Source organism: Ictidomys tridecemlineatus, chromosome 7 (genome assembly GCF_052094955.1).
Source record: "Ictidomys tridecemlineatus isolate mIctTri1 chromosome 7, mIctTri1.hap1, whole genome shotgun sequence".
NCBI lineage: Eukaryota > Metazoa > Chordata > Mammalia > Rodentia > Sciuridae > Ictidomys > Ictidomys tridecemlineatus.
The window spans coordinates 146,639,534-146,666,279 of record NC_135483.1 but is presented as its reverse complement, the minus strand read 5'-3'; the positions used below and the strand labels follow the sequence as shown (position 1 = coordinate 146,666,279).

General features: G+C 35.7%; 1 protein-coding gene across 2 annotated transcripts in view; it reads left to right on the top strand.

Annotated features, from left to right (window-relative positions):
• Sestd1 (SEC14 and spectrin domain containing 1) overlaps positions 1-20,425 on the top strand; it is a 131,268-nt gene extending 110,843 nt beyond the window's left edge. For both annotated transcript variants that reach the window (XM_078017676.1, XM_078017677.1), the window contains exons 12-18: positions 241-355; positions 1,749-1,908; positions 6,027-6,108; positions 6,805-6,927; positions 7,666-7,857; positions 9,886-10,007; positions 12,742-20,425. In XM_078017676.1, the coding sequence (XP_077873802.1) occupies positions 241-355; positions 1,749-1,908; positions 6,027-6,108; positions 6,805-6,927; positions 7,666-7,857; positions 9,886-10,007; positions 12,742-12,871 (924 nt within the window). In that variant the 3' untranslated portion in view covers positions 12,872-20,425. The remainder of the gene's footprint in view (positions 1-240; positions 356-1,748; positions 1,909-6,026; positions 6,109-6,804; positions 6,928-7,665; positions 7,858-9,885; positions 10,008-12,741) is intronic.
• Positions 20,426-26,746: the final 6,321 nt, after the last annotated feature.

Here is a 26,746-nt window from a genome sequence, read left to right as displayed (position 1 = left end):
TAGTGTCCATAATTTTTTGCACTCTGCTGACCTGGATGTTCTCCTTTGTCTTTCTGGTGCATGCATCTGTGTGTTCCATCTTCTAGATAACATGTACTCTGATTATTTGTTCTTGTCTCTTAACAGCATAATGTTTTCAAGTGTAATTGTGATAACCTCATTAGATAAACCTCATTCATCATTAAACACTTTAGATTCTGATTACATCAGGGTTGTCTCTTTGGTGTCCCTCTGCTTTAGTTGTCTCAGCAGTTGGATGGCTTATTAGGGATGTTGTGCGTAGATGTAGCACCAGCTGATGGAGCATCGATTCAGCAAACTTTAAAACTGCTTGAAGAGAAGCTGAAAAGTGTTGGTAAGCAGATTTTAAAAATGCTGAAACATAAGAGTTCTTTTTTAAAAAAAAAATATCATTATCATGGTTACACAATTAAGTCAGCTTATACTGAACTAATTATTATTTGCAGGGAACACAGGAAAAAGTAGTATTAAAGGGGTTTTATTCCCTTGAGTGAGTCTAATTTTTGCTAAAAATTTTTACTTTTCATTGTGATTAGGCACTCCTCCCTTCATTGGGCCTTTGGCCTTTTTGTTTACTACAGGTGCTATATCTTGCATATCCTAGGAACAGTGAAGTTATTTGTAGTGCATGCATAAACTGTAATTAGTTGTGAAGTGTTCTGTGGTAAACTCTGTATGCCCCGAACTGTGTTTTATGCAATGATTTTTGTTGTTGCTATATCCTAACCTTGTGAAAAAATAGTTGGTTTGGTTCTGTGCATTTGTTTCTCTGCCTGGGAATATGGTCAGGGTTACCTAGTTTCTGAGGAGGGAGTGGTCCCATTTCATTAAGCTAGCTCTTAATGAAAGCTCCGTTACTTTTGTCATCGGGACCTTTTAAATGTTTCCACAGTAAGAAATGCAGTGAACTTTCCTAGGCCAAGATGTGAAAATGGGAAGGGACTGTCCATTGAGGGAAGGAGCAGAGGAAGCAGGTGTAGAAAGTGGTGACATGTGATCAAATCAGATTAATTAATTGTGGAAAACAGCTTCAGGGACTTGGTTTCAGAAAAACATTTTTTGTATTGACGCTTTATTTGCTTGTAGCCTAATTGTTAGTTTAACAGATGACATGCATAGTATATGTTCAATACACCAAATGAAATTTATTTTAAAATATCAGTAGTTTCCTTAAGTCATACTTTTCCTTAAAAAAAAAAAGGAGAGAATTTCTCTACACATGTCTGACTTGGAATATTGTAAATATATCCTAATGTTGCTCCTGTGGTGCGTAAGTTGGACTTGACTTTACAGCTTTCGGCATCCCTTTACACTGATAATACACCATGTGAGTGTCTTGAAATCTCACAAATTTTACACTGTTTTTAAACAAAATATTTACATTGTTGTCCTAAAAATAGGAACACAAGAAACAGGAAAAAAAATAGTAAAATTTATTTGTAAAAATAGAAATTAACATACTTTCTTCCTGCTTTCAGTTTTTAAAAGAAATTATTATCTATGGAGATTTGTGTTTTAAACATTCCCTTTAGGGAGAATTTGGTATGAGAGCTCTCCGTTTAAAAGGATTTTATTCCTTGAGATGTTCAGAGGACTCCATCCCAATGTGGTTTAATATATAAAGATTTTATGCTTGGATTCCAAGTGCAGTATCTGCTGAGAGGATTTATTTGAGGGAGGGAAAAACACCTTAGTTAAGAGATTAAATCTAATAACTTTTATTTTAGATGTGGGATTGCAAGGTTTGCGTGAAAAAGGTCAAGGTCTGCTGGATCAGATCTCCAATCAGGCGTCCTGGGCCTATGGAAAGGATGTAACCATTGAAAATAAAGAAAACGTGGACCACATACAAGGAGTGATGGAAGACATGCAGCTTAGGAAACAAAGGCAAAGTTTGACTGTTAATGTTAATTTTACCAAGACAACATACTAACTAAAATGAAAAATTGTATAATTTATATTTTACATACAAACTAAAGGTTCTTACCTGTTATATAGTAGGCATGTAATAGGCTTTTGATGAATATAATAGTTATTATATATAATTGTACTAACAAATTAATGACAATTTGTTCAATTACCTGGTATCTTTTCCTCTTTTACTTAATAGTGAAATTTTGAGTTATACTAAAGTGCTTAACATTCTGTACCTTAGGACTCTGCTTTGCTTTGCTATAAGAAAATCTTTTTGGAGAAACTTACATTTCCATTTTAGTTTAGAGTTGCTGTTAAATCTGCCATCTGTATTGATCTAATTCTTCATGTCTGTTTCTTATAAAATGTCACACTTGTTTGTGCTCATGTTTGCTGTACAGGGATTAGACACAGTGGACTAATGTTGATGCTCACTTTGATATAGGACTAGGAATTCAAGGGATTCTTTGAAAACATAATTTGCAACAGCCATTGCAAAGTGAAAGATCAGAATCACATAGGCAAGCGTACATAACCTAGCATGGTTGTACCAAAACTTATACACTTAGAAATGTTGAGGTCACCAACAGAACCTCACAGAAACTCTCCCCTACAAAAGTAGACAGTCACGAGGCTGGAATTCCTTCTGCACCTGTCCTGTATCTGTGGATTCCTCCCCACAAAGGGAGAGCCATCCTCTGAGAAAGGATCCTGCCTTTTAGGTTCTGATTTGCCGTCTTCATTAACTCCCTTTCTCTATTCTGAGTCCTGCCCCTCACTTAAATGCTCAAATGTCTCCAGTTAGAATATAATGAAGTATGTTCCTGGTATGACTGAATGAAGAGGTCCATCTTCCTTTCTTCCCTTTGTCTTATGGCATTAAGCTCTTCCTCACAGCTAAGTTGTTTGCAGGTCTAAACTGCATTCCTTACTAACTCCACCTTACTTTTCATCCTCTTGAGCCTGACTTCTGACCTCCACTTCACTCCTTTTGTTCTCATTGGTGTTACCAACAAGACCATATGTGATGAACACTGATCTTGTTCAAAATCCAGAGAATGTTTTAGTCCGGTCTGCTTGATTATGAATGGCACTGGACACAGCTGACTTATAGGTTCTCTTCAAGACTCCCTGACAGCTGTGTCTTCCTGAAACCATGGTCCTCCTCCTGGCGCTGTTTCTTGGTAATTTCTTCTCAGATTTCTTGTTTTGTAACTAAACACTGCTTCCAGGGCTTGTTCTGAGGCCAAATTCTCTTCTTGATTTGCTCTCTCTGCAAATCTCACTACTTTAATGATTTTTAAAAATATGATGTGGTTGAATAGTTGTAGCTCTTTCCAAGCCCTCTCCTGTGCTCCAGACTCAGTTCCGGTCGCCTGCTCCATGTCTGCAGTGGGATACTCTGTGTGCTCCTCCAAGCCTGTTATCTTCAGATTAGAACAATTTTCTATTTTTTTTAGTTTTATTGATTTTATTTTTTAAATTCAGAACAGCAGAATGCATTACAATTCTTATTACATATAGAGTACAGTTTTTCATATCTTTGTATATAGACTATGTTAATGCCAATTCATGCCTTTATACATGTACTTTGGGGTTTTTTTTTGCATTACAATTCTTATTACACAAATATAACACAATTTTTCATATCTATGTTTGTATATAAAGTATGTTGACACCCAATTCGAGAAACATTTTCCTCCAAAACTTGCTCCTTGCTTTTAATTTCTTATTCAGGGTAAAATTACTGTCAGCTACAAAACTTGGAATTTATCCTAAAATCCTTCATCTTCCTCATTCCTTATACCTAGTCAAATATTCAAGTGCTGTTGTTACTGAATCCCATGATTTTTTGTTCAAGATTTTAGATCTCAAGTGCCGCTGGTCTGGCTCTTCTTCAGTCTGGTATGCAGGAGTAATCTGCATGGAGTACAAGAGTGGTGTTAAACCTCCTTCTGGGACTTTCTCTTTTTTCAGATGAAGTACAGTCTTACTGGAATGGCCGGAGACTTTTTCTTATCCACTTCTGCAGAGTCTCATGCTTTTCTGACTTTCCCACTAAATTGTATGGTTGTTTTCAGTTTCCTTGAGAACATCAAGTTGTTTCATCCATCACTGGGAGTATTACTTTTCTCATTTTCTATCTAGCAGATTTCTACTTATCTTCCAAGACTCAGATAGACTTATCTTAGGAAGTCTTAGGATTTCTAAGGCAGGTGAGTCACTTACTCCAATTAAACCTTTTTTGTGACTCCATTATATCATTTGCCACATTGTATAAAGTTCATCTCCCAAATTGGAACTATCTTTTTAAAAAATTTAAAAAAAATTTTTTTAGTTATACATAACAGTAGAAAGTCTTTCAACATATCATATATACATGGAGATAACTTCCCATTTTTGTGGTCATACATGATATGGAGTTACACTAGGTTGTGTGTTCACATATGAACATATGAAAGTTATGTCTGATTCATTCTACTGTCTTTCCCATCCCCCCTCCCCTTATTCTCACTCTGCCCTGTCCAATTTAGACCTTCACACACACATGCCCCCCATTATGAGTATCTTCTGCATATCAGAGAGAACATTCAGCCTCTGATTTTTGGGACTGGCTTCTTTCACTTAGCATGATAGTCTCCAATTTCATCCATAAATGGCAAGTGCCATAATGTCATTTTTCTTTATGGCTGAAAAATATTCCATATGGATATATATATATACCACATTTTCCTTCTCCAATCATCTGTCAGAGGGCACCTAGGTTGGTTCCATAGTTTAGCTATTGTGAATTGAGATGCTATAAACATTGATTTTGCCATGTCACTATAGTATGCTGATTTTAAGTCCTTTGAGTACATGCTGAGGACTGGGATAACTGGGTCAAATGATGGTTCCAGTCCAAGTTTTCTGAGGAATCTCCATGCTTCTTCTAAGTTGGAACTATTTTAATAGCAGAGAAAATGTTTTATTTTCCCTATAACCTGGTACAACTCTTGAATATATATTTTGATATTTTTATCATTAAGGTGTCTTACATTAAGTTCATTTGGCTTATCTTCTTGATGATAAGTTTCAGATTTTAAAAATAATTATCATCACTTCTATTTAATACCTTAAAGAATTACTTTACACAAGTTGCTTCTTAATATTATGCTATGATTTTTATTGATACTATCTCCCTAATAGCCTGTGATACCTCTGGAAGGACCATTCTTTGTTGTTATTAAACTTTCTTTAAGGACATCAACTGTAGGAGAGCCCAGTGCCTGTGGGGTAACTTCTTGTTGATATTTGGGACTGCAATAGGAGTCCCCCTTATCTTCTGCAGCACCTGAATTGCATGGGAGTGAAGGAAATTGGTCAGAGTTGAGATAGATCAAGATACTTTTATCGTTTCAGCCATATATTATCCAAGCACACTGCAGAGAGATAGAAAATTCTCTTAATTGTGTTCCTTCCACCCAAACATCAATGGAGTTCTTTTCCCCCCCTTTAAGAATGTAAATGGAGAGTTTAAAAAGGAATTCAGTTTTAAATATTATTCCATCTAGTATAATTCAGTGAAAAGTATTAATTTAAAAAATTTTCCTTGGAACATTATCCCTAAAGCTAGTAGTTGAGAAACTTCACAGTTTTTAAAATATTTTTTTAAAGATGGACATAATATGTTTATTTTATTTATTTTTATGTGGTGCTGAGGATCGAACTCAGGGCCTCACATGTGTGAGGCAAGTGCTTTACAGATGAGCTATAACCCCAGCCCTGAGAAACTTCATATTTTTATCAATGAAGCTTGTTTGATGCTGATTGTCAGTGGCAGTTTGTTTGGGTTGTAGTTACTATTGCATTTATACTTTGCTTCAATATTTTACAGAATCTATGCTATCCTCAAAAGGGTTTGTCTTTCAGGTATTTTGAGGTTTTGATGTAACATAGAATAGATATCCTTAAACCTCTTACAAAGAAACACATGCAGTTTCCATAGTGTAGGACTAAATATTTTAGTATATTATAAAACATATATGCCAGATGATGATGTTATTGTGGAAACCAAAACAATAGACTAAATGTATGTTTGGATTTATTAGATGTGAAGACATGGTAGATGTGCGAAGGTTAAAGATGCTTCAGATGGTGCAGCTGTTTAAATGTGAAGAAGATGCTGCTCAGGTAAGGACCAGACGGCCACATTATATGGCTATCATTTCTTAGAAGAACAATTTCATCTAACTGTGAACAAAAGTGTACTTCTTATGTTCCTAAGAAAGTAAATTCTTAATCAAATCTAGCTTATCCTGTTGAAGAATAAAATTTGGTTCTTCTAGCTAGCTTACTGATTTCATTTGGCTTATCCTCTTGATGAAATCCTCTATTGTGTTAGAGTTTGGAATTATTTATTAACATTATTATTGACTCGTAGTTTGTTAGTTATATTCCAGAGTAAAGGCAATTGTAGCACATTGCTTTCTAACCCATAGGTGAACTTCCAATGCTAGACAGTTTGATATTTTTGTGAAGTTAATATTAGAACATTCTTTCATCTTGATGTAGAAGAATTTATGATTTCTAACAGTGATATGCATCTGTAATGAGATCCTAGTAAGTCTGTTCTACAGAAATGCATGCTATTCTATTATGTGATGTGTATTTTAAGAGTGCTTCTGTAGTAGGCTTTGCCTTCAGAGTTTAAGAACATTTGAGAGTAGGAGAAGAATCTGAGGGGCATTGGATCAAATGAGCCATTGACAACTAGTTATAATTAATGGACTAACCAACCATAGTATAGCAATTTTTATATATGTGATGTTTTGATGTAAGAAGTAAAGAATTATGAATGCAACTTCACTGTTTTGTATTTTTATTTAGGCGGTTGAATGGCTAAGTGAACTTCTGGATGCTCTACTTAAGACCCACATCAGATTGGGTGATGATGCTCAGGAAACGAAAGTTTTACTGGAAAAGCATAGAAAATTTGTTGATGTTGCACAGGTGCAGAACTGGTTATCTTCCTTTTCTACAAGCTCAGTGTTTGACTAGCTTTCTGCATGATTATAATGTAACTTAACCCTCCAAGTCCAAGAAGGTTAGTTTTGTTATTCCAGAAATATCACAGAATTAAGAAAATGTCAGCTGGTGCATCAAAACTAGCCTGCATAAACTTGAGAGGGTTTAAATTGCCGCAAACACAGGTTCTGTATGCTCCCTCTGATATATGTTACATGTTATGGTATTTTTAAGACAATCCAATTATTCATTCATAGAAGCTAATATGAAATGTATATTAATAGCACTAAATTAGAAATCCCACTTTTTGTATTTGACTTATGTTAGCACAATAATACAAAGTTGGTTTTGTGCTGAAAAGTATCATAATGTATTTTCCCTATTGATTTCATTCAATTGTAATAGGTAGAGCTTCCTATGTGGACTATCATGAGACTAGTTTCACTCACTTGTTTTGGTAATTAATGAGCTGTGGAATTTTGCCAGTGGAATTTAGCAGTGATGGGGAAAACCTTAAAAAAAAGAAGAAGAAGAAACTTATAAACTAAAAATATTACTTCCCCTTCCTTACTTATGCATGTAGATCATTTATAGTAATAAGCGACACTAGATTCATTCAGCATTAATTTCCAGTGGCCTTACTTAATTGCAACCAGTCTCCCAAAACCTTTCCCCTCCTCTTCAGAATTCTTTTATTATAATTCTGTTTCCTTTTTTTTTTAGAGTACTTATGATTATGGTAGACAGTTGCTGCAGGCCACAGTTGTGTTGTGCCAGTCTTTACGGTGCACTTCTCGGTCTTCTGGGGACACACTTCCTCGATTGAACAGGGTGTGGAAACAGTTTACGATAGCGTCCGAAGAGAGAGTACATAGGTTGGAAATGGCCATTGCATTTCACTCAAATGCTGAAAAGGTTTGCCCCTTTTGAAATGTAATCTCAGTATTATTTATTGTATATGTTTAAAATGTATGTATTAATAATGTAATGTTCAGATTAATCTATTGGTTAAAAATTGTATGAGTTTCATTATTAACATTGGTTTATATGAACTACATGGTCTTATATGTCCAAATTAAATTTCCTTAATCCACTCGAATGTTGGAGGACTATGGTTGGAGAATCCCAGAACCTCACTTTGCTCTGCTCCTCTCCTCACTTTGCTCTGCTCCTCTCCTCTCCGAGCTGATGTCCACAGGTGCTCTGTTCACTAGAGTGTCATTACATCAGTCTCTTTCTTTATGCCAGGAAAGGAAACTTGGCTTTGACAACAAGTACTAATTGTCACTTTTTTTTTTTTTTTTAAACTGGTGATTCAGCCCAGGGCACTTTGCCACTAAGCTACATCCCCAGCCTTTTGCCTTTTTAAAAAAATTTATTTTGAAACAGGATCTTGCCAAGTTGCCGAGGCTGGTGTCCAACTGCAGTGCTCTTGCCTCTTGTCTCAACCTTCTGAGTTGCTGGGATTATAGGCCTGCACCACCACATCTGGCTAATTGTCACAAATTTTTAAAAAGTCACTTTGTGATTTTATAACTTAAGGTAAAGACTGTTCAACTAAAATAATGAGAATAGGAATTAAAAGAAGAAAAAAACCTTTTCCATATGTTATCTCTATACTTCATTCCCTAATTTATTATTCATTGAATTCCAGAAACCAACAGTAAAATTTATAGTTTCATTTGGACACATTTACTTGGGATGGGCAGATTTTTAATAGAATTTTTTTCTTACATATTGTACCCAGCCTTACATTTCCATTCTGAAGAGGAGCTTTGCTTTATAGTTAACTTTGTTCTGATTTCTTAACATTGAAAGTTTATCTATAGGGATGTTAAATATATTTTAAGATACCCTGTATATGTTTAAAAATGTGTTAATTTTAATAATGTAATTATCTCATTAATCTGTTTGTTAAATTTTGTATGAATTCCATTATTGACATTTGTCTGCATATACTAACTACCTTGTCTTAGATGTCCAAGTTAAATTTCCTTAATCCACACTAGAAAAACCTAAGTTGTGATGCCTAAGTGGCAGCCTGGTCTGTAGAACAGAACAGTTGTTGCAAGAGTTAAGCCATCTTTGTTTTCTTTTCTCTCCCCCAAAAGTTCGTATTTTTTTTTCTTGTAATTAAATTTAAATGGTGTAACTCAGAGGAGAAAAAAAAGAATAGCATGTCTTCAAGGGTGTTAAAGCTTCCTAAATTTGAGTGATAAGCAGTAAATTCAGCAGATGAGTTACTAAAGTGCCTGCCTATCTCTTCTCATCAATTACATGTTTGTACTCTAAGTATATGTTGTTTCAAATTCTTATTTAGCGGCACACACCTGTAATCCCAGTGGCTCAGGAGGCTGAGACAGAAGGATCATGGGTTCAAAGCCAGCCTCAGCAAAAGTGAGACCCTAAGCAACTCAGTGAGACCCTGTCTCTAAATAAAATACAAAATAGGGCTGGAGATGTGACTCAGTGGCTGAGTGCCCCTGAGTTCAATCCCTGGTACCCGCCCCTCCAAAAAATTTATATTTAATTTCTGAAGTCTATGAGCTTCCTAAGGACAGATTGTTTCATTCAGTCACATACCAAGATGCTAAATAAACATACAGTAAAAGTTTTTAAGAAATGGTTGCCTATTGAGTGAGAAAATACTTCTTAAGCACAGGTCAAACTTATTTTCCAAATAGTAGTCTACTTATTTTTTTCTTGGAAATCACCATAGACCATTTTGTACTCTAATTATATATTATTAGTAGGGATTATGTATTTCATTTTTTATTAGAATTTCTTGAGCCACTTTTACTAGTAATAATTCAGCTTTGAACAGTGATGTACATGAAGATGCTACGAATAAAACAAAAACCACCTTTTCCACTTACTTCATTTGCATGAACTTGATTTCCTTTTTTTGTCTCTTGATTGAGGTTGCCCTTTTGTTTTTTGCAGATTTTACAAGACTGTCCGGAAGAACCTGAAGCTATTAATGATGAGGAGCAATTTGATGAAATTGAAGCAGTTGGGAAATCACTTTTGGATAGATTAACTGTTCCTGTAGTTTATCCTGATGGGTATGGTGCATGCTTTTATATAATTTTATCTTTTCTTTTTTGTTGTTGTTGTAGGTGAACACAATATTTTTATTTTATTTATTTATTTTTATGTGGTGCTGAGGATTGAACCCAGTGCCTCATACTTGATAGACAAGTGCTCTATCACTGAGCTATAACCCCAGCCTGGAAAAATCTATTCTTTAAAAAGTAAAGAAAATTAAGTTTGGTTCACATCTTCAATTGGTTTAAACTGAAAAAATTCCAAGCTTAGCTGTTAGCAGAACTCACAGTTGGTGCTTGCTGACATCAGATGTGTTTCTTCTTGACAGCTTGTTGTAGAAAGACCATCGCTGACTAGACTGAGGCCCATGGTTTTAGCTTGGCTGTGAGGACAGGAGCAGTGTGACTTTGGGCTTCATTTAGGAAAGGGGAGGCATGGGAAAAGGACTGATGTTTAGTGAGCTTGAGTTAAACTCTTCACATTCACAGACAATGCCAAGGTCTGTATCATTATTCCTGATTTAGAAAAGATTAAGTAGGCTTCCGTGTGTTCGAGTTAGGATATGCTCTCAGGTGTGTGGGACTCCAAACCCATTCTCTTTTCACTGTTCTATATGGCATCCTAATTTTTTTTGTGTGTAAAATGATGGTATCCTGATTCTGACATGTTTCATTTCAAATGGTCCAGAATAATTAAGAGTAATTAATAATCTGATGCAAAATAAATGGGCCAGTAAAAGACTCAGAAGGAACTTCCACCCTGGTGATCTAGATTTTCTCAATCAAAGTGATTTAGAGGTAGTCCAGAGGATATTTAATTCAAATGATACAGAAACCAAACCATCAAATGAAAGTTCAAGTGTCCTTACTTTGTGTTAAGAGTGTGTTGGAGGCGAGTGCAGACTCTGGTACCAGGGATCCTGGGCTCCACCTCTTACCAGCAGTGACAACTTGGGCAAGGTACTTGACTTCTTAGTGCCTCAGTTCCCTCATCTGAAAACAGGATGGGACAATTGTGCTTCTTCACATTATAGGAGCAGTGGTGTTCTCTGCTATTAAATGTGTGGAATGTATTCAAAACAGACATGAGACATATAAGCTATTGCTGTGTCATGAACTTCTGATAATAATTGGAGATTGATATTTAAAAGATACTATTTCATTACCTTGAAAGAAGATTATACATGATGTATACTTAATCTCTAGTCATACTAAACTTGCACTATCTGAAGTCATATTACACATCTGTAATAAAAGAGAACAAAATTCAGCTAGTAACAGTATTGTAGGGGTGATTCTGGCTCTTCTGTGCCAGGGACCCTCACCCCTCTCCTGTGTTCCCAGTTGTCACAGTCAGTTATCACACTTCTTGGGTCAGTTAGGAGCATCTGCCCTTGGTGATTTTACTTGAAGTACTCTTCCTGTGATCCATGGGTAGCCCAGATGTCATTTCTTCTTAAGATAAAAGAAAAGAACTGTATATTCAAATTTCACAAGCACTCACTTTTAATACTTGTGGTTGTTATTTTATTCCATTTTATATTCATATATATCCAAGCATATGTGTATACATTTATATATGCATTTATATATTGGCATATGGTATTTTGTTACACTAAATATGTCTCTCAAATGATCTCAGTTGTGTTTTCCATAATTACTAATACAATAATAATAATCTGCTTTTGTTATGCAAAGTTTATATGACAGATTATTCAGATTTATCTTTTAAATAAATTGTCCTGGTAAAATAAAAGTAATTAATGGTCTTTCTGAATTTCCCCCACTGCCCCCCAAATCCTGATTTATTTTTTCCCCCATTGTGTGACCTTGGTTAAATCATTCTAGGCCTTTTTTAAATTTTGTTCATTTGATGGTGCTGGGAATGAGACCCAGGGCCTCACATATCCTGTGCATACATTCTATCACTGAACTTGACTCCCAGCCCTAAGCCTTAATTTTTTGATCTAAAAAACAGAGGTTAACCAGGAATTTCCAAAAACCCTTCAAGCTCTGACTCTGAATGTAGTATCTTTGCAAATAATAGAAAATGAAATTACTTTTGTCTATTAATGTACCAAACCATGTCTTTATATTTTTTTGTATGAGTGTATGTGTGCTAGAGATTGAATTTAGGGCTAGTGCATGCTAGACAAGTGCTTTACCATTGAGCTACATTTCCAGCCCTTTTAAAATTTTGTGACAGGGTCTTGCTAAGTTGCCCAGGCTGGCCTTGAACTTGCAATTCACCTGCCTTAGCTCCTTTAAGTAGCAGAGATTACCGCTACTCGAAGGAGCTGTTTGACCTTACCTGGCTCCAAACCATATTTTAATATCAAAAATAATTCTTTACTTGCCTGCTTTATTCAATAATTGCTGTGTGCAGCTCTTAGCATGCAAGTACAGATTTTACGTTGGTGTTTGCTTATGGACCCAGAACTGAAAGGCAGAATATTGCCAGTGTTGCTTCATTTGTTTTATTGACTATCATAAGTATAAATGATATAACATTTATTTATATTTAACATTTAACTCATCATGTCTTAACATATTTTTTTGCTGTTTAAAAAGTATTTTTCCTACAGCATTACCCTCAAGAGATAAACATTTTGGACTGTGAATGAAATAATTTCTACTCAGAGGTCATATTATATAGACTCTACTTAATGGCCTCCCCCCCTTCCTGTTGCATGTGCTGTACTTTAAATGAATTTGTATTAATCCGGGATTTTTCTGTGTGTTTTGATTTTAGAACCGAACAATATTTTGGGAGTCCAAGTGACATGGCTTCTGCTGCAGAGCACATCAGAGACAGGATGAAATTAGTTAGTCTCAAAAGGCAGCAGCTGAGACATCCTGAAATGGTGACCACAGAGAGCTAATAGCTACCAGCGTCCCACAGACCTACAGTTCACATTCCCGCATGTCGTCGGCATTCTGCAGCATTAGCCACAGTACATTAAGACACATCTCACAGCAGGATAAGCCTCATTTCTTCCCACAACACGTTTCTCTCTACATGCTAACACCTCGCAACTACCAAGGCATAATTATTTAATATGCTTTGAGATCATAGACTCCAGGTATCTTAAAAGAAGGAAACTGTAAACATTGCACTGAAATCTTGCTTTCAAGCTTTACATGACCTGTCAGTTTGTAGATGAACAACTGATAATAAGCTTTGAATGGTGCTAATAAGAGTTTAGGAATTCTCCTTATAAAAAATGGTCGCCCTTCCTCCCCAGGTGTGTAGTAAATTTAGACTGTAGTTAAACTATCATCAGTAGATTTTGGCATCCTCAACATTTTACTTTGTTATTCTTTAAGATTGATTATTTTTATTGTGTCAATATGAAGAACATCGTTCAGATCTTTGATATATCATATTCATTAAAAACATTTTTCCTATTTGTATTGATAATGTATTAAAAGTTGTTTGTGCTTAATAAAATGCTTCTTTAAACATCTTATTTAATTTGGTAGTTATATCCTATTTTCAAACATGAGTGCCTTATCAAAAAGGGCATTCTTAGGACTGTGAGGATGGTTTAATAATTGTTTTTTCAAGGTTGTTGCATGTATTTTAGCCAGAAAATTCATATGTATGCATGTGTATATAATAAATAAGCATGTTTTATCATGAAAAATAATTGTGAAGAATAATTTAGATCTTTAAGAACTTATTAATAATGGGATACTATTTCAGTGTTTTCTTTTCTTCAACTTCAAAAATTTTATCCAAATTATTAACTATCCTGAAGAAATTTTGTCTTTGGGAGAGGAGGGCTGAGGAAGAAGGCATACATAATAACTTCAGTGTAATCCTTTATATCAATCAAAGTAATCTTTCTGAAACTAAAATAGTAATTGTTAATAAAATTTAATTTCTCATGACAGACTAGAGGCAAAATCATTTCTGAAGTAGTCTAATAACAAAAACTGTATGACTCCTTTAGAAATAAAATTTATCACAAAATGCTAGTGTTTTTACATTTGTATTAAGTTTAAATTGTAAAATGCATATAATTTAATTTTTGTGTTAATTTTTATGCCAGAAGATTTCTTAAAGATGAAAAATAATTTTTTAGACTTGTGATCAGTACAACATTATGCAAAGAATTATGTGCTGGTTCCTTTTCATGATCCACAAACAAGTTCATGTATCTCTGATGCAAAAAACCTCCCTCTGAACCTGCTGGTTTCTCCAGCCTTCTTCACTGCCAGACTTCTTGAAGAAGTCCATATCCCTTGCCCTACATCATCATTTCATCTTGCAGTCTGGTTTCACACAGCACTCTAATGAAACTCTTCCTTTTGAAAATCAGGAATGGTTTTCCACCTACTGAGCTGAGTGTTGTTTTTTCTCAGCTGGCATCTCTAACCCTTCCATTTATAAAATTGAGCAACCTTTCCTAGGCAGCATCTCCTCCCTCGAAGATGCTATCCTCTGCCATAACTGTGAGTACAGTCACGTAATTCATCTTTAAAATGTGTACTAACCATGTGTGCTCTTAGATTCTGTCCTCAGAATGCTTGTGGCTCTTCTTTAGGTATCTCCTCCTTAGGGTTTCTGTTTTATCACAGCATCGTGCATCACATATCTGGTCCAAAACACTAGACTTGTTCTTTCAACTGCCTGCTTAACATTTCAGCCCAGGGGAAGGATTTCTCCTACTGCTCACCCTGTCCTCCTGGCATAATTTTGTTAGTTAATGGTGCAGCCCTTTATCCTAGTCAAACATGCCAGATAATCTGGGGCAAAATTCAACTATTCCCTCTTGTCTTATGCTACCCCTGCTTCTGAGAACATCAAGGAAGTTCTTTCTGTACTTGATAATCCTCTCAGCTTTTTAGGGCTTTACTCCTATGAGTATGAACTTTTGTGATTCTTCTTTTGGTCTTCCTGATGGTGCTAGCCACAATCTACACTTCTATGTAATATTCTGCTATGTTATAAGCTCTTTTGAAGGAAAGGTCTTGTCCTACTAGTTCAGTTCCCAGGGTTTGAGTCACATGGAATAGTTGTTTACTCCTACATGGGTTCCGTTTTAATCACTGAAAATAATCCCTTTCATATTTCAACCTGAAGTTTGTTTTCAGCATACTCATTTCCTAACGTTAAGACTGAGGAGTACATCACCTTATAAGGAAGTCATTTGGTATTTTATATATTTAGTTGTGTAGCTACTTCAGATATTTAGAAGGTTCATCATCTTCTACTAAATTTCAGAGTTGTTAGAATTTTTTTATTAAGACTTTCTTAAAAGAAGAACTGACTTGTTAGTATTTAGACCATCAACTCACGGATTCAAAATTGCCAAATGAGTTCATTTTTTTATATATTTTAAACTCTCCTGCCCACAAAAAGAGTATAGTAAGACAAAAGTTGGAAATGTTATTTGTAATTTGAATATTTCACATAAGCTAGATATACTTTTAGCAAAAATAAATACTGTTGCTCTTCATTTGTAAATTTGCTGCTATTTTCTATATATGTTTCTGTACATACTCATAGAGTTACAAATGAAAGCCCAACAGTGCCCAGATATGATTTTTTTTCATGTGGTCATAGTTCACTTACAGCGCATGTGAAGGAAGCAGCTACAGACTGGAATCACAAGCCCTTTGTGTGTTGTAGATGAACATTGCCTGCAAATGTAACCGAAAAAGAACCAATTATTTCTCATGGTACATGCCACAACTTCCCATGTTACTTTAGCCCTGCTCAGGGAATTGCTATAATGTTGGTTGGGCTAGTTTTGTTATGTATTTTGTCTTTGGGTTTGAAGGATTTATTTTTTTTTCTCTTGCTTTCTGATTGTATATTTGCTGCTGCGTGAACTCAATATATAAAGACATTTTAATACCTATTCTTTATTCATGTCTAACCCAGCAGGGTTATCAGATAAAGATGACACCTTCATTTCTGATCCACTTTGCTTTGTTCCTAGTCCTTGTTGTTGGTGACCTTATTCTTCTAGGGTGGCTCATTGATGGTATTGGTGAAACTGCGTGTGTAGTCTTGCCAGCTGGGAAACTAATGGTAGATCTAGGCTTCATGACCAGATAGAAGACTGGGTAGGTCTCTCACTTAAAGGGATTTATACTGGCTATTGCATCTGATGTTATTTAGTCTGAGTGTGTTTTTTGCTTCATTACCTTGTCAGTTGCTGTATGGTGTGCTATTCAGTTTATCATTGTTGTTACTAGGGTCACACTCCTTTAATGTGAGTTTGACAGTGGGTTACTTTTACTACAGTGCTAAGCAAACCACATTTTCTGATCGAAAACCTTTATAATCAGTGGTATGATTGGTTTGATAGTGAGGTGAGTTGAGTCTGTCGACTGTGCAGTGTACATCTGAAGAGCTAATTCAGTGTTTTCTACTATACCTAAGTTACCTGCCAGTAGAGATTGGCTGCTGGTGTACACTTCTCCCATCCTCCCATCTACCCAAAGTGCACAGAAGCCTAAGAGTAACCTCGTTACTAAAAACTGAATATACTTATGGCTGCTAAAGCCCTCCATGTCTAGTCTATAGAGAACAGCACAGGCGAAAACAAACACCAATAAGTATATTGTAACCAGTGACAAGATTTGTATGATTATGGTATCTTCACTTAAGCCCTTAAATGAAAGTTCTCTAGGATCAAAAAGATGGGCTGAACATGACTGAACAGTTAATCGAATTGTTAAACTTAGCAATGTTAACTTTCAGTTCTAGAAATAAACACGTCTCGGTTGGGAGTAGAAAATATTCTGCTTGTTTGATGCCAATGAATACCTTGATGAGACAAAATAAGACTAAATTTAACAATTGATATTACTTGGCTTTAGTGTGTGCCCCAGAAAAATCTAGGTTTAGCTAAGAAACAAAGATAATGGAAGAACTGTAGAGGAATTATCATAAAAGCTAAACTAAGAATTATAGTGCCTATAATGGAAAGAGTTTGGAGTTTGAAAAGTTGGCTTCAACACCTGGCATTGCCATGTACTGTGACCTTAGTATTAAATCAGTGAATTTCTTTGGAACTGTGAAAGTTACACAAAATGGAAATTGTTATTGCTTTAATTATCTCTTCAGAAGAGAAAATAGAGTATCCTTTAATCTTGTTCTGTCTCAGATGATAAGCATGAGATGGCGGGGGCAACAGCATGCTGTTCATGTTTACCCCCTTAGCTCCATCCCTGTTTCACTATTGTGCAAGGAAAATATGCATTCAGAATTGTATCTGTGAAATATTACGGTGAAGTTGGTGAGTACATGGTAAGGCTTTAAACTGACCAACTCACTGTTGAGGGGGAAGATGATGTCACAATAAGATGGAAGACTAGTGATGAGTATTGTTTATTTTGAGGTTGACAGGGCATGACACAACTGTATTAATAAACCCAAGGAAAAGAAAGCCACACTTGGATTGTCTCTTAATAAATCACCCACCTGTAGAAACTAGTAGAACATAAATCTGTTGGGATATTTATAAAGTATTACAATAATGAGTTAAGAAAACACAATTTGAGACCAGTGTTATTGGTGGTTATGGTTGGAGAAGAGCTTTCTCAGCAAATGCAGGTTGTGATGATAAACAGAAAAAGATGGTTCTTCTACCAGAGATTTAGAACTGAGGGTGTTGTATGACTTAGCATACATAAATACCGCGGAGGCTTTAAGATGGAAAATGATTCATGGATATGATGCCAAATATGACTCAATATCACAGCAGTAGTTTAAAGCAAACTTGAAAGTCTGAGAATAAACACTAGTCCTATACATCAAGTAAAAGCAGAACCTGTACTAGGACGTGAAGAACTTTGAGATCAAAAGAAAGCCAGAACTCTTAACTAAATATTATGACAGCCAGTGAGTGCACTTTTTGAAGAATCAGATTATTTTTGTGAGAACTCTATGAGGCCATATGAAACATATAATTCCTATATGTCATAATATAGGAATTCTTAGTTCTTAACATAGAACTAAAAATAGTTGTGAAGTCCATATATATTTGAGGGATTTTAAGTCAGGCATGTGGAAAACTATTTCTGACAAAAGGGCTCTTGAACTCTGGAAGCCACTTCTAAGTAAATCTTAAGGATATACCTTTAAAGTATTTACAGGTTGAATGCCACGTCTTCAGGGTGTCCAAATGTGTGTTTCACTTGGATATAGAAGGGTGATCAAGGTGTCCCTCCACTGAGAATATAGTGGCCCATTCACTATTTGATGCTGGGGATTGAACCCAGGGGCACTTAAACATGGAGCCCCATCCCTGGCCCATTTTTGTGGTTTTTTGTTTTGAGACAGTGTCTCAGTAAGTTTCTTAGGGCCTTTTATGTGGCTGGGGCTGGCTTTGAACTTAAAATCCTCCTGCCCCAGCCTCCCAGCTGTTGGGATTACAGGCATGTGCAGAAATGAGATGGTGCCTGGCGCATAACACCTTTTTTTTATTATAGTTACCCCAATTCTTTAGTTTTTAAGGTAGGGTAAAAACAAGAATGTTTCTTCATCTTGGTTTTTGGCATCAGTCTTCACAGCCAACAGATTTGCTCACAGTGTGCCATCAAGATGTGTTTTTTCCGAACGTGTGTGAGGATCGAAATATCACTTAGGCAATTTTGAACCAGAGTAAATTTGAGAAGCGATCACTGACCTCATGCTCTGGATGTCCTTTCTCAAGCACTTAGGAGGAACTTGATTCTAAATTTACATTTAATAGAAGAATTTATATAATCATACTGTCATGAGATCAATAATGAAGTTCTCACCAGCATCTTTTGGTTTTAAAAAATTGCACCCTATGTTTCATAACATTTTAAATAAAAATTTTCAACTGTGTAACAAAAATGTTAAAATAATTTTATGGTGTTCTTAGCTCCCGAATGCTAATTTGCATTAACTCTCTTTGTTTTATCACAGAATTATCCGTACCTCAGTTCATCAATCCATGTTATTTTTTTGATGCATTTTAAATTGCAGACATCTGAACACTTCTAAATACTTTAGCATACATATCATTAGGATTCAGTATTTGCTCCCATTTTTCTTTTGATGTAAAATTAGCATACAGTGATATGCAAAAGACTTATATTTGCATCGCCTGGGTTTTGGCAAATGCATACTGTGCTATCAAGATATAGAATTATCACCATCCTAGAAAGTTCCCAGATGGTCTTTTTCTAGTCAATCCCTGTCCCCTCACCTGACCCTTAAAGGCAACCACTGTTCTTTTTTCTACCAGATTTCCTGTTTTTGTAAATAAAATCACACATGTACTCTTTTCTACAAGGCTTCTTCACCATAATGTTTGGGAGATTTCTCAATATGTCTGGGTATTTCTAGTTCATTCCTTTTAGTTGCTGAGTAGTATTCCATTCATTGTATATTGCAGTTGGTTTATCCAGTTTCCTATTGGCTACCTGGGCTATTTCCAGGGTTGTCAATTATAAATAAGCTGCTATGAACATTCTTATGTATGTCTATGTGAACATAGGTTTTCATTTTCTCTTGTGTAGATACCTAGGAATAGAACTGCTGGATCATAGGGTAGTTTAAAAAGAAACTCTACCTTTTTCCAATGCAATTGTTCTGTGCTCTGGATTTTATATTTTAGGTGTGTAGAAAGGTAAACTATTTTTATGATCCACATTGAATATTAGGAGATGTAGGTTTGGGGGTAGAAATGACATTGTTCATTGTTAAATTTGACAGGAAGCAAAGACCTATCTGCCCAAAACAACTCCTTGAGAGGTTCCTACACCTGAAACTTTAGCATTAATTTCATTCTTTGAAAGGTTAAACCCCAAAAATAGTGATATATTAGCTACAAGAAAGAGCATTGGTTTTTTTGTGTGTGTGTTACTAACTTTTGCCACCCGTTTTCAGTAAGTAAAATATGACTCTCATCATTGAACAGAAAAGACCATTTTGTGGTGATGGTGGAGTGGGTAGTAAAATATATGTGTACTACTCGGTCAGTCTCAGGTCCAGCAATATGAGAGAGCCCCCGGAACTCCCTGTGACAGAAGTTACCCAGTGGTAGTCAGGAAAGCAGAAAACGGGATGGGAAGAATTCTACCTCACAGTTTTGCATAAGGGATAGCTATGCTTTTGCAGGACATTTTAGCCTTTAAAACCATATTTTCAATATTGTGTTTATATTCAGTACTACCCAGCTGTGGTTATTTCATACTCTGGTGACTTTCTTATCCACTGTGTTTTATCTTTCCTGCCTGTTCTATTACATAGAGCATTTACCTGTATTAGCCTGTAAAATTATAATCATATGTATGTTTCCAGTGCCCATGTTCAAAGATATTTGTGTATGGTTTATCTGATCTTTCCTATTAGATTTGTAAAGGCTGGGAATTTTGGCTTCTACTGTAAATCCTTATAATGCTCCACACATTGTAAATATGCAATAAAATGTTAAGAACTATAATGGCAGTGGATTTTGATATGTATTTCCTTGATACGTTGTCACTCTAAACAATAAGTTTGGTTGCTGTTAATAAAGATTGTTCATAATATCTAGGGAAAATTAAATCACCCTGGTCTCTGCAACATTCTGATGAATTATGCTTTTTTGAATCTATTCAAATTATTTCTTGCAAAACTAAATTTTTTTCTAACAGTGTTTTCTAAAATCTTAGACTAGAAACTGTAACATTTATTGTGAGATAATTTGGAATTTCAGAAGATGGAAGCTTCCCCTTCCATCTCCAACAGCCCCAAACCCACCTTCCCTCAGGCTTGACACAGAAATTCAGTGCTTTCTTCAAGTCCTGCATTGTCAAGAATAGGTAGGTTGTCACAATAAGTAGTGCTTAAATATTTTCTCTGTTCCTATCCAACCCCCGCCCCAGCCCTGTGCTGGTGATAGAACTTAGAACCTCATGTCTGATAAGCAGGTAATCTACCCCTGAGCTACATCCTCAGTCCAAGAAGTTAGTTTTTAAGACATAAAATTGTGTGTGTATATTTGGGTATGGAAAAAGCATATTAGAACAAAGTTAGCTATATCTAAAATAACAAGTTCATCATATTCTATAAAAAGTGGTAGCTTCAGAATGGCTATGAGGAATTTTGAGTTGCTGAATTTTTGTTAAGTTAGCATAAAAAGTTAAGTACATTTGTGTGGTAATTTAACACAAGCAAAATATGTATATAAAAATAATCTGTCTTTTATTTTTATTTTCATGTTAGTTACAATGTCCAGCACATTTCTCGATTTCCTATTATACATTTGACCTTTAGACATTAGTTAAAACAAAGATTGGGGGAAAATGTGAACAAGTCAATAGCAACTCTCAGTTTTTCCATCTTTCTAATCCATGTTGTTCTTATATTTAGAACATTCTCAGAATAGAAGTACTATTCTACTGATTGTCTACACACACAAACAGTTGCATCCATGGGGACATCCTATTCTTAATAGCAGAACCAGGCTTTCCAGAATCTTCTCTTAGAATAAAAAATAATTATTAAAATACAATTGATTTCTTCAGCTACTTTACGGATTAAGCCAGCTTCTTAGGATGACCTAGAAATCTAGCCAGCATTGACAATGGTACTGTGTTGCAAGTTGTGTACTAGGGACCTTCCAATAGAGTTTTAGAATATTTCCCATCCATTGTTCCCATTTATTGCTGCTTGGTTCCTAAGCAAATGTTTAGAGCCCATAGATACACAGATCTCTGGTTCTTAAGACATGAACATAGATTGGTTTCCAAGGACCAACATAGTTCACTTGTAGCTCTATGTAGAACATGTATTCTACATTAATGATGTCCAACCTCAATGTGCCTGTGAATCAACTCTCCAGTTGATCTACTAAAGTGCAGGTTTTTGATTCAGTAAGTCTGGGGTGGGACCTGAGGTTCTGCATTATCAACAAGGTTCTTGGTGTTGCTGATGCTGCCAGTCTGCAGGACACACTATTGCAAGCTTCTAGGGAATTCTTTATAAAAATTGATATATGGACTTTTCAAAGACATTATCTGATTTTTTTTTTCCAGTGCTGGGGATTGAATCCAGGACCTCCTCCATGTAAGGCAAGTGCTCCACTGCAGAGCTACACCCAGCCTGAGCATCTTCTTCTAAACTAATTTCCCTGTGCCCATGTTCAAAGAAAAAAGCAGAAGAGGCATTTTGGGAAGTATTCCTAAGGACCTCAGAAATTAAACATAGCTATGAAATTATCAAGTTCTGTAAGATAAACACATCCCACACATGGTAAATTTTATCAAATTAAAAACACAGTAAAGCCTGAAATGGCATTTTCTACTATTATCACATGACTTGACTGATGGCTGTGGTCAACCGGAGAAAATTTATTCCTTTATGCTTTACAATTCTGCTTATGTATGAGAGTACTAAGTACTTCCTGTTGTAAAAACGTACCTTTGGTAATAAAGTTCAAAAAGTAAAAACTTTGCATAGTTCATCAGTGTGGGGAGCTTACAATTAATATATGGTGCATTTCCTCTTTTTTATGTAAGAAGATTATACTACCATTCAACTTTATTTACTACCTTTTACAGTTAGTAGTTATATCAAAAATTTTCCTTTATTAAAATTTCCTTCAGTGGAAGTCAATGATTGTCAAACATTTGATGATAAATAGGTACCATAATTTATTAGACTATTTGGCAAAAATTTTAGTTCTTTTCTTTCTTAATGGAATTGTAAGTAATGCTGTGCCGAATATCCTAAAATTTGCCTTTCTGACTGCATCTCTCCCTTGGGTTTTGGAGATGGCCATGTTGTTTTCCAGGTTAGGCTCCCATCAATATCTAGAGTGCCTATCTTTGTACTCTTTCCAGCACAAAGTGCTATTTAAAAAAAAAATATTTGTTTAGTTGTAGTTGGACACAGTACCTTTATTTTAGTTATTTTTATGTGGTGCTGAGGACTGAACCCAGTGCCTCGTGTGCTAGGCAAGTGCTCTACCACTGAGCCACAACCCCAGCCCACAAAGTACTATTATTAAACAAGCCTTTGCAAATTTTGGACAAACCAGTTTATATTTCTTTAACTGCCATTGAGGCTGAAAATGATGTAGCATTGTACTTCTCCTTTGGTGACTTATCAGTTGTTATTTAGTTATTATTTTTACCTTTTCTTTTGGAGTCCTAGCATTTTCCTTGTTTGTTTGAAGAAGGTTTTTATATAATAGTAATAATAATAATCTATACTTATAGCAAGTATTTTTCCTAGTTGATTATTTATTCTTTATTACATTTAATGATCTTTGCACACTTATTTTGATGACAAATCCTATTAACCAGTCATCTTGTTTTCCCTTACATTGCTCTTAATGCTTAAAAAATCCTTCTTTTTCAGCTTGTATTTTATTCCTCTTATTTCTCTTACACAGTTTTTTTTTAACTGTGTTTACATTTAACTCATATCCAGAGGCAATTTTTGATGGGTTGAATAAGGTAATGAAATAATATAGATTTTTCCAAATATCAAATATTCTTTTTTAAAAAATATTTTTCAGTTTCAGTTGGACACAATACCTTTATTTTATTTATTTATGTTTACGTGGTGCTGAGGCTTGAACCCAGGGCCTCATATGTGCTAGGTAAGAACTCTACTGCTGAGCCACAACCCCAGCCCCTCAAGAGTTCTTAATATCAATTACAGAATAATCAGTGCCCCTCATGGATTTCTGGTGCTCTTTGAAACTATATGAGCTCTTCAGTCTTATGGGCCTGCTTTTGGGCCAACTATTCTGTTGATGAGTCTGATTATTGTTTTGCTAGAATCCCACTGCTTACATTACTGCTTTAAAAATAAACAAAAATTTTTAAAATTTTATTTTTTTGTAACATTACATAGAAATAGCTCTTTCCTACTGAATGCTTTGTGTGTGTGTGTGTGTGTGTGTGTGTGTGTGTCTCATAAGTAAATAAAGAAAACTCCATGAAAAATATAGATGTCAGCTTTAGGGAGTGAATAAAAAGGGTAATATACTTAGGGATGTTTGAGATAAGGGAAGGGAAGAAGTAGTATTTGTGGAGTGTGTTACCTGCACAGTACACAACATGGAACAAAACTGCAGAATGCAGGGAGGAAAAAATGCATAAGAAAAGAAGAACAGACAGTGTTAGAAAATATCACAAAAACAAAGGGAAGGAGAAAATGGAGAAACAACTGAATATCTGTGAGAAGGTAATGATTATTCAGATATTTATAGAGCATCTTTTCAAGTGCGTATATTTACAGTAGCATATTTGCATATAAAATGTAAAAACCCAAAACAAGGCCTAACCCATGGGAATAACAGATATGAAAAAAACAAAATGAAATATCAATATTGGTGAAAGAAGAAATAGAAACCTCAGACCCTAAACTAGCAAACCCCAACCAATTGTCTGTTGTGGTTGAATTGATGATCAAAGAATTGATAAGTGTAGAGTTTGCCTGGACTTTTCCTGAAATGGGTACTGTATGTTTACTTTTTCAGTTTGATGAATTTGTACATATTTTTCTATAGTTATTCAAAATCAGATTTGCTAAAGTGTGACACACAAATTGAGACATAAGCTTTGATTGTGTGATTTAGAGCCAGTGGGTCAGCAATCCTATTTTGGATGTCATGTTGGCACAAGTTAAGCCATATTAGGATTGTGATTTTAGGTAAGTTATTTAATGTATCTAAGTCACTTTCCTCAATAAAATGAGGTTAATCATATAAATTGTTTCTCTGATAATGAGGTAGTTTATACAATTTTTAGCAGGGTAGCTGGCACGTGATCTGTGCCCATTTGACTTTTTTTTTTTTTTCCTGAAAGCTTCTGGATACCACCGTGTCAGGGCAGAAACTTCTGTGTCTTCTTCCTGATGTTTCACTGCTGCTTAAATCAATGGTTGGTTCATTAGAAATGTTCAGTAAATATATGTTGAAAAAGAAAATGAGTATTTCTATGGGTTCTAAAATGCCATTAAGTTTTTGTTGGTTTTTGCTCATTTAGCTCATGTCAGGGGTTGATGCAGAAACTCCCTTTCTTCATGTTCAGATTCCTCTTTAAATCAGACTCACCTAGAAGGAGCAAGGCATTGTCCTCATCAACTCCTGCATTATTTCAAGAGCTTGCCCCTCATAGGGGTCTGGTTATCAACCAGGTAAGGAGGGCAGAGCATGGCAGGTGGAAAGTGCTCTGGCAGAGGAGACCCAGAGGGCATAGTAGGGGGACACAAAAACAGTCCTCCCTAACTGTGCAATTCTCCATAAACTGGTTCTACTGTATTCTGCAAAATTTGCAAATCCAGATATACTTATGAGATGGGATTCTAGGGGAGGTTTTCAATACAACACATGTCCATTATCCCAGAGCTTACATTCTAAACCAGAGAGCTTCCTTTTAGTTCCTTGATCTCAATGTTTTATTTAAAGTGAGTTTGGATCCATCCTGGGGTTTGACTGAAAATAACATTGCCTCAGCCACATCACTTATGCAGCCTTTCTAATGACTAAGAAGGAAAATTAAGGAAAATTTCCAGATCTTTTGATAATCCAGTTGCACTCCAGCCTAACTAGTCTGTGGATGCCATGGGGAATGGGAACCTCTTAAGTGCAGTACACTTAGATTTCATGTTTAATTTCACAATTGGTCCACATTTTCTATCACTTGCTTCACCTGCCCTGTTTGTTCTGTTCTGCTAAAATCTTCTTGGATCTGTGGATATAACCAATGAAACATCCAAAACACCCTCACATGCTATCCACGAATTTACCAACGATGGCAAAAATGATTTTAAAGGTACAAAGAACTATGACATAAATCCAAAGTAGTTTTATTATAATTGTTAATATACATCCATGGATACAACTGTTCCTATGTTATGATTTCTTACATTGATTTGAGAAATCCCTTAGGAGGGTTCTTCTCATTTCTAAGACATCAAAGTGCTTCATCTGTGGCTTTGTCATTGCCAGTGGGGGTCACTCAGAACACAGTTTTGTTTTCTTTGTTTGACTTTGAAGTGGTGATAATGGTTTTGCCTCACAGGGCTGTGCCCAGGAAGTGTCTAATTGTGTGGCTTACCTGAGTGATGGGTATGTTTAGAGATCTGTGAATTTTTTTTTAGTCTAACATTAGGAGAATGGAATTTATTCCTTATGGGATTGGAGCAAGAAACAAGAGGAAAGTGTCTGGGATCTTGACTCACTGGCTCCACTGTTTTGGATAAGCCATGTAATTTCTCTTTCCTTGGCTTTCTAACTCTTAAGATAGTAATAGCCTAGAGTACAAGGTTGTTTAGAGACCGGATTAGATTGACTTCATGTTTTACAAATCTAAAGGGATTTGAGGAGGATGGGCTGATGAAGGGGACCTGGTCCTTGTGCCCAGAGGCGAGGCTGCTAGTGGCAGCTCAAAGCAGAGTTGTGCCAACAGCAGAATCTGCACTCTACATGACACAGCTTGGCTTTGCTTTTGAAGTCCTTTCTTTATGAGGGTGGAATTTGTGATAGGAAACCGGTTTGCTTAGGTTAGGGTGGTGGAGTGGGGTGGGGTGGGGTGTTGATGGCTGCTACTTTTGTTTCCATGTTTGATTTCCAGGTTTCTGTGAGGTTCTCTCATCTTGCTTCCTGTTTTTCTGAAAGCCCGTGTATATGAATATCTTTTTTCCTGCAGGTGTTAGTAACTTTTTTATCCTTCCGGACAGTCTCAGCAATCATTGCTTTCATGTGGGTTCTATGACCTGGGTGAGTGATGTATTAACACAAACAGATTCCCACAGCGAGGGACTT